This window comes from Acanthochromis polyacanthus, chromosome 1 (genome assembly GCF_021347895.1).
Source record: "Acanthochromis polyacanthus isolate Apoly-LR-REF ecotype Palm Island chromosome 1, KAUST_Apoly_ChrSc, whole genome shotgun sequence".
Taxonomy (NCBI): domain Eukaryota; kingdom Metazoa; phylum Chordata; class Actinopteri; family Pomacentridae; genus Acanthochromis; species Acanthochromis polyacanthus.
The window spans coordinates 14,171,983-14,180,775 of NC_067113.1; the positions used below are offsets into that span (position 1 = coordinate 14,171,983).

Sequence of the window (8,793 nt, forward strand, 5' to 3'; positions counted from 1 at the left end):
TCAATCTTGGTAGATATCTTCAGGCAGTGTTTTAAATAGATCCACCAAAGCATTTTGAGTCCAACCCAAGAAAAGTGCAATAAATATCATAAATGTGTAGATCAAAACCAGATATGCAGAAGTTTGCTGATTATGATACACATGATCTGGGGGCAAGATTCATTCCAAACTGAAGTGTCATATTGATTGGTTCACATGGGCGTGTTCTTTTCATCATTACCTGGGGAGCAATCCCAATAAGACCCACTGGATATACACACGTGGACAAAATTGTTGGTACCCCTCAGTTAAAGAAGGAAAAACCCACAATTCTCACTGAAATCACTTGAAACTCACAAAAGTAACAATAAATAAAAATTTATTGAAAATTAAGTAATCAAAATCAGCCATCACTTTTGAATTGTTGATTAACATAATTATTTAAAAAAACAAACTAATGTAATAGGGCTGGACAAAAATGATGGTACCCATAACTTAATATTTTGTTGCACAACCTTTTGAGGCAATCACTGCAATTAAACGATTTCTGTATTTGTCAATGAGCGTTCTGCAGCTGTCAACAGGTATTTTGGCCCACTCCTCATGAGCAAACAGCTCCAGTTGTCTCAGGTTTGATGGGTGTCTTCTCCAAATGGCATGTTTCAGCTCCTTCCACATATGTTCAATGGGATTCAGATCTGGGCTCATAGAAGGCCACTTTAGAATAGTCCAACGCTTTTCTCTCAGCCATTCTTGGGTGTTTTTGGCTGTGTGTTTTGGATCGTTGTCCTGTTGGAAGACCCATGACCTGCGACTGAGACCAAGCTTTCTGACACTAGGCAGCACATTTCTCTCCAGAATGCCTTGATAGTCTTCAGATTTCATCGTACCTTGCACACTTTCAAGACACCCTGTGCCAGATGCAGCAAAGCAGCCCCAAAACATTACTGAGCCTCCTCCATGTTTCACCGGAGGGACAGTGTTCTTTTCTTCGTATGCTTGGTTTTTGAGTCTATGAACATAGAGTTGATGCGCCTTACCAAAAAGCTCCAGTTTGGTCTCATCTGTCCAAAGGACATTCTCCCAGAAGCTTTGTGGCTTGTCAACATGCATTTTTGCAAATTCCAGTCTGGCTTTTTTATGAGTTTTTTTCAGCAGTGGTGTCCTCCTTGGTCGTCTCCCATGAAGTCCACTTTGGCTCAAACAACGAGGAATGGTGCGATCTGACACTGATGTACCTTGGCCTTGGAGTTCACCTTTAATTTCTTTGGAGGTTGCTCTGGGCTCTTTGGATACAATTCCAACGATCCGTCTCTTCAATTTGTCATCAATTTTCCTCTTGCGGCCACGTCCAGGGAGGTTGGCTACTGTCCCGTGGGTCTTGAACTTCTGAATAATATGAGCCACTGTTGTCACAGGAACTTCAAGCTGTTTAGAGATGGTCTTATAGCCTTTACCTTTAAGATGTTTGTCTATAATTTTTTTTCGGATGTCCTGGGACAATTCTCTCCTTCGCTTTCTGTTGTCCATGTTCAGTGTGGTACACACCTTTTCACCAAACAGCAGGGTGACTACTTGTCTCCCTTTAAATAGGCAGACTGACTGATTATGAGTTTGGAAACACCTGTGATGTCAATTAAATGACACACCTGAGTTAATCATGTCACTCTGGTCAAATAGTTTTCAATCTTTTATAGAGGTACCATCATTTTTGTCCAGCCCTGTTTCATTAGTTTGTTTTTTTAAATAATTATGTTAATCAACAATTCAAAAGTAATGGCTGTTTTTGATTATTTAATTTTCAATAAATTTTTATTTATTGTTACTTTTGTGAGTTTCAAGTGATTTCAGTGAGAATTGTGGGTTTTTCCTTCTTTAACTGAGGGGTACCAACAATTTTGTCCACGTGTGTATCTTGCACAATCTTTTGCACTCACTAGACACAAAGACTCGTTGCTGCATGAAGCTTAAATTTTGACTAACTGGGCTACTTCCATATGCTCCAGCACCCCCCGCAGCCCGAGTGAGGATAAAGCGGTGTATAGAGAATGGATGGATGGATGGATGGGCTGCTTCCATTTGTTAAAAACAGTTGTCAATTGCAGCTGTTTCTTATTTGTGCACAAAGTTCATCAGTCTGCAATAATCAGTGTTGTTTGGGTAAATAACATTTTTTTATTATTCAATGTCTGATTCAAAGTACACTGCATTTTTTATACATTGTTTTCCAGAGTATATAAGGCTTCATTTGATAGTGGTACTCATTCATAACCAAAGTCACACTGCTGGCAAAAAAGTAAAATAAAGGCTTCCTCTTAGATGCCACAGCAAGGGTAGCGGGGTTGCATAAATTGTGTATTTATCATTTGATAGACGACATCATAAAAGACTGCTTCATAAAACAGCCAGAATATGTGATGCATTATTAAAGTCCAGAGTTAACGGAGCAAAGTATTCCAGATGATCCTCGAATCAAAGCATACAACAGATTCGTTACTCTAAATGTGTAACTGGTCCATGTAGTTTTAGACATTGTAATAAACATTGTAACTGACTGTAGTGTCCATGCATGAGATTAACATGACATTTGGAAATCTCTGGAGCTTAAGAAATTACTATTTTTCTGTTCAATCTGAGGAAACGTACCCATGTTTAAAGTGATGCTTATACCATGATAACAATTAAAAACAACAAGGATGAAAAAAAGGTTTGACAGTATATGATTTCCTGAAAGAGACTGAAATGAGTGTGTTTGCGCACGTGTGTGACATCTCATTTTCCACTGTATATTAAGAGGCTCTGATGGAGGGTTCCTAATTTACAATCAGTGCCTGACACATTGCTGTAATGTACCAGAGAAACAGAGTATACTAGTTGACAGTTTGTAAGAGTGAAGTGAAACAGAATGTGTTGTTGGTAAATGCAGGCAGTAGAAAAGACAACAGGAGGGCATTGTGGAGTCTTTGTGGAGCAGGTTTTGCTAGCTGACTGGCAAACCCTCATTGGTCCTCTTGTCTCGAACAGAGCGCAGCATGTCTGCCACCAGCTCCTCAATCCCGAAGGCGGGTGCCCAGCCCCAGTCTCTCCTGGCGTTGGAGTCATCAAACCTAACAGGCCAGCTGTCTGCTGCAAAGTGACAGACAAGAAGACCACATTACTACCAGTGGTTAAAAAAACAAACAAAAAACAAGCAAAAACTCAAAGTAAAAAGTCAATCTCACAGAAGACACCTAAAAACCTCACTGATCTTTAAAATGTCACACACTTTTCAGCTGCTCTCCAGTCACTGAGTTGACCCATTAAACTCTGTTACATATTTAGCTTTGTCGTGAAAATAATCCCTTCCCGCCTTAAAATGGTTTAGAAGTGACTCTACATCTTTGCTTCTGAGGACGTACAAATTTATGAAGTCCCTGCCTCTCTCTACAATCACCTGTCGCTGCAGCACATCACCTCACTGAAAAGTCCAACACTGCAAAAGCATTCTGCACTACACAAGAGCAAGTTTCAATATTGGAGTAATTCAGCCATGCATGTTTGAACCAGCCCTGCGACAGACTGGCGACCTGTCCAGGGTGTCCCCTGCCTTCGCCCGAGTCAGCTGGGATAGGCTCCAGCACCCCCCGCGACCCTAGTGAGGATAAAGCGGTGTATGGAGGATGGATGGATGTTTGAACCACGCCCCAAGTCAGCTGGGATAGGCTCCAGCCCCTCCACGACCCTAACGAGGATTAAGCGATGAATAGATAATGGATAATTGAATGTTTTAACCAGAAACTGATTCTGAAGAATAACAGCAAGACAGAAGGCTGCTTTGACAGGATTGGTTCCTTATATTTGTAATATATGAAACCCCAGAAGTGGGAATCTGTGGTTTTTGAGACTGGCATTGCTACACTGTAGGTCCACAAAAGAAACAATCAGGCAGATATTTCAATTTTAATATTCAGTGTCCATCTAATAGCCCAAAACACATACACTACAAGTCAAAAGTTTGAACACACCTTCTCATTTAATTGTTTTTCTTTATTTTCATGACTATTTACATTGTAGATTCTCACTGAAGGCATCAAAACTAGGAATGAACACACATGGAATTATGTAGTCAACAAAAAAGTTCTAAGTCAAAACCTATTTTGTATTTTAGATTCTTCAAAACAGCCACCCTTTGCTTTGATTACTGCTTTGCACACTCTTGGCATTCTCTCCATGAGTTTCATGAGGTAGTCACCCAAATGGTTTTCCAACAGTCTTGAAGGAGTTTCCAGAGATGCTGAGCACTTATTGGCCCTTTTGCCTTCACTCTGCGGTCCATCTCATCCCAAATCATCTGGATTGGGTTTAGGTCAGGTGATGGTGGAGGCCAGGTCATCTGATGCAGCACTGTCTTCTTCTTGGTCAGATAGCCCTTACACAGCCTGGAGGTGTGTTTGAGGTCATTGTTTTCTTGAAAAATAAATGATGGTCCAACTGAACACAAACTGGATGGGATGGCATGTTGCTCCAGGATGCTGTGGTAGCCATGCTGGTTCAATGTGCCATCAGTTTTGAATAGATCCCCAACAGTGTCACCAGCAAAGCACCCCCACACCGTTATACCTCCTCCTACATGCTTCACGGCGGGAACCATTCATGTAGAGATCATCCGTTCTGCATTGCACAAAGATAATGGCAAGTGAAACTACAGATCTCAGATTTGGACTCATCAGACCAAATCACAGTGTTCCACTGGTCTAATGTCCATTCCTTGTGATTGTTGGTCCAAATAAATCTCTTCTGCTTTTGGTGTTTCTTTAATAGCGGTTTCTTAGCAGCTATTTGACCATAACGGCCTGATTTGCGCAGTCCCCTTTGAACAGTTGATGTAGAGATGTGTCTGCTACTAGAACACTGTGGCATTTTTGAGGAGATGTTAACTTGCGATTTCTGAGGCTGGTGACTCATATGAACGTTTCCTCAGCAGCAGAGGTGACTCTTGGTGACTCCTGGGGCGGTCCTCATGTGAGCCAATTTCGTTAGAGCGCTAGATGGTTTTTGCTTCTGCACTTGGGGATACATTGAAAGTTTTTGCAATTGTCCGGACTGACTGACCTTGAGTTCTTAAAGTAATGATGGACTGTTGTTTCTCTTTACTTAGCTGATTGGTTCTTGCCATAATATGAATTCTAACAGGTGTCAAATAGGGCTGTCAACTGTGTACCAACCTGAATTCTGCACAACACAACTGATGCTCCCAATCCCATTAACAAGGCAAGAAATTCCACAAATTAACCTTGATAAGGCACACCTATGAAGTGAATATCATTCCAGGTGATTACCTAGTGAAGTTCACTGAGAGAATGCCAAGAGTGCACAAAGCAGTAATCAGAACAAAAGTTGTCTATTTTGAAGAATCTGTATTATAAATCATATTTGGACGTTTTTCACACATTTTTGTATACTACATAATTCCATGTGTGTTCATTCCTAGTTTTGATGCCTTCAGTGAGACTCTACAATGGAGATAGTCATGAAAATAAAGAAAAAACATTAAATGAGAAGGCGTGTCTATACTTTTGATTGGTAGAGTGTATGTGTGACATTTGGGCACACATATACGCTACCACATATATTGGAAATGGGCTATTAAAGTCTAGGGTTTTATTGAATAATCAAAATGAGACAATCTATCATTAATGAATATTGACACCAAATCAAGAGTTGTTTTTAAAGAGGTTACTGTCCCAAAGAGTACAGACAAGTCACTTATGACTATGTGTGTATTCACACAGCAGAGATCATTTTAAAGGAAAAGAGTTGATCTACAAGTGAAATCAATATTTGTAATCAACATGAAGTTCCTGAGAGCCTCATTAAAGTGTATTCCTTCGTATTTTGAATGCTGATACTTGAATTTTCTGCTTTCCTTTACAGAGCCCAAATAAAGATATGTACATCACAAACTGATGCAGAAAAGGCACAATTTGGTGCACAAGAATTCATTAGAATGCAGGATATGACACAAAATTTTGCAGGGGTGGACCATTAGACCCCCCACTTAATTTGTTTCCAAAACCTATATCCATGAGTGCACCATAAGTCGTACCGATAGTCTGGCGAATAGAGTCGGGATTGTAGGTGACCTTGAGGTGAGGGAGGTGCTTGCGTATTTCTTGGGCCACCTCCTCTGGAGTGAAGCTCATGGCAGCTATGTTGTAGGTGCGCAGTGACAGCTGGCACTCTGGAGCCTGCATGAACTCCACTGTGGCACGGTGGCAGTCAGAGATATGCATCATGGGAAGACGGGTGTCAGGTCGCAGGTAGCACTCATGGTGACCTGTGCTAAGAGCATCGTGGAAGATTTGAACTGCATAGTCTGTGAAAGATAGAAGTCGGGAGTTCTTAGTCCAAAACACCCACCTGATTTGTACTTACACAACATATGCAGATGTGGGGTGAAGAAATACCTGTTGTTCCTCCACCAGGAGGTGTGTTAACTGATATCACACCGGGGTAACGTAGGCAGCGGAAGTCCAAGCCGTATTTATGATGGAGATACTAAAGAAAGAGAAACTGACTGCTATTGAGATTTGACAAATATATGTCATCATCGATGTTTCTATAAGCATTTGAAGATTTTACCTCCCCCATCAGTTCACCATGCACTTTAGACACGCCATAGATGGTTCGAGGTCTTTGGACACAGAGGTCAGGGGCCGGGTCACGTGGAGAAGAGGGACCGAAAGCTCCGATGGTGCTGGGAACAAAGAGGCGCAGGCAGTTCTCTAAGGCCAAGTCCAGCACATTATGTAGGCCTACAAGAGCAGCAGAGAGGATCAGTTCAAAATCTGATGACCCTTTAACACTTGGTTCATGTCAAGGGTAGTCATTTCAAGCAGACCCGTGATGTTGATCTTCCGTGCCAAAGCCACATTGGCCTCACCAACAGCACTAAGCAGAGCGCTGTAGTGGACCAGCCAAGTGATACGATTATTTACAATCAGCTCTCGGAGATGTTTGTAGTCCAACACATCAGCATATACAAACGGGCCTAAAGAGGAAAGAGAGTGAGTTGGGGATATCATTAAAAACAATAGTTGCACCTTTTACATAGTGAGAAAAAAGGCAATTGTCCAAAATGAAAGAGCATGAAAAGTAGAAAATTCTGCATACCACTGGTGAAAACATGAGGTGGAGGCTTCTTGATGTCTGACAGGATTACATTTTCTGTTCCGTACTGTTTCCTAGACATTAATAAAGACAGTATGACATTCAAACTTCAAGCATTGTGACAAACTTTAAAGTCACAGCGATTTCTACACATCTCACCTCAGCATCTGTGCAAGTCCCACACCTAACTGCCCCAGACCACCTGCACACAAAGGCAATGTTCAATATTGTAGATCAATGTTATTTAAATGTTTTGGGATTTGCAAATTGATGGAAATGAAATCCATGTTTTTGGTACGCCATGTTTCAGCTGAAACAAAAAGCTTTTGTTTGTTCCAAAGCTTTATCCCAGGACAAAAAGTGATAGCAGCCTATTATTCTCCTCGCAGTCACTCACTGGCCCTTTTATGTCGCTAGTACTGTCTGTACGCACCCTATTGTGATGAATCAATACAGGGTCCTTCCACTAGTGCACAGTGAAAACAACTCCAAAAAGGCAGCACATGTCTGTACTATTCCATCCACACCACTGATGCTACAACGACAGGAATTCTTCACTGTAACACTCCTACATTTTATTCTCTTTCAAACCAGGAATTTTCTTGGTAATGGTTTGAGTCTCTCTCACTGAGCAAGAAACTCAGCCTCTATTAGAAGAGTGGGCAACAATATAAAGCAGCGGCTGCACAGTGAAAGTGGTAGAAAACAATGGCAGCTTCACAGGTTCAGTGTTTGGGTAGCTGTGGGAAAGTTATTTTGTCCCTCTGTGCTAATGACAGATGGGAATTTGTTTTAATCACCTGTGATGAGGACACGGGGGTTTTCCTGAGGAGGCTGGGGGCTACAGGGCTCCTCACTGTTCCACCTGCTCATCTTCCTGGGCAAAGAATTGAAGCTGCGACTGGTCCAATTCCCCGTCCTGCTGAGGCAGCCTCGACAAAACAGGCCCAGCACAGCCGCATTGGGCACACAGAGCCGCATACTCGGTTGTATGTCCAGCAGCAGTCCTTAGAAAATCAGACCAAAGTGATCACATTGAACTTATACATCTTGGCAATGATAACTGTGCCACAACAAGTACTTTTAAAACATAAATGAAAAAGAAGGAAATAATATATTACCTGTGTGCTGACGAATTCAGAAATCCCAGATAAGTGATTCTTGATCCAAAGCCAGCAGATGCAACTTAGCAAATCCACAACTATTCCTCTTAACTAAACTATGAAATAAGAGCCGATAAGACAGCATTTAAGTGTCAGAATTAAAAGATTACCATCCCATTTGGTCACCGTTTCAGTTCACCCAGTAACCACTGGTTAAATAAGCAGGTGTAGAAAGTCATGCTGGGCTATGTGGTTCCTGTCCACGTTGTGTGTAATCACCGGGGCTTGTGGCTCTTCACTGAACAGGACTACAGTCTCCAGCTTGCAAAGCTCCATGTGTGCAAACATGCTGACTTGCTGTGCACGGGGATTTGTATTGTAAAGAGTGTTTAGCTGAGCTTAACAGGACTGGGAGGTGTGTCAGTCATACAGTCTTCTTCTATTGATAATATTTATGAGTGAGTACATGTCTAAAAGTAATTACACCACTGTAATTATGACTACACAAGCTGTTATTAAAGACTTAGTAAGCTGGCTGTAATGCAGTACAATTATGATACAA

General features: G+C 41.5%; 1 protein-coding gene across 1 annotated transcript; it reads right to left on the reverse strand.

Annotated features, from left to right (window-relative positions):
- Positions 1-2,172: 2,172 nt before the first annotated feature.
- Positions 2,173-8,190, reverse strand: tdh2 (L-threonine dehydrogenase 2). Its single transcript, XM_022192420.2, has 8 exons — positions 7,929-8,190; positions 7,288-7,330; positions 7,132-7,202; positions 6,860-7,009; positions 6,601-6,773; positions 6,426-6,516; positions 6,065-6,334; positions 2,173-3,105 (listed from the first exon to the last, which is right to left on the reverse strand). Exons 1-8 carry the CDS (start codon positions 8,107-8,109, stop codon positions 2,960-2,962), a joined length of 1,125 nt encoding a protein of 374 aa, XP_022048112.2. The 5' UTR covers positions 8,110-8,190; the 3' UTR covers positions 2,173-2,959.
- Between the last annotated feature and the right edge of the window lie 603 nt (positions 8,191-8,793).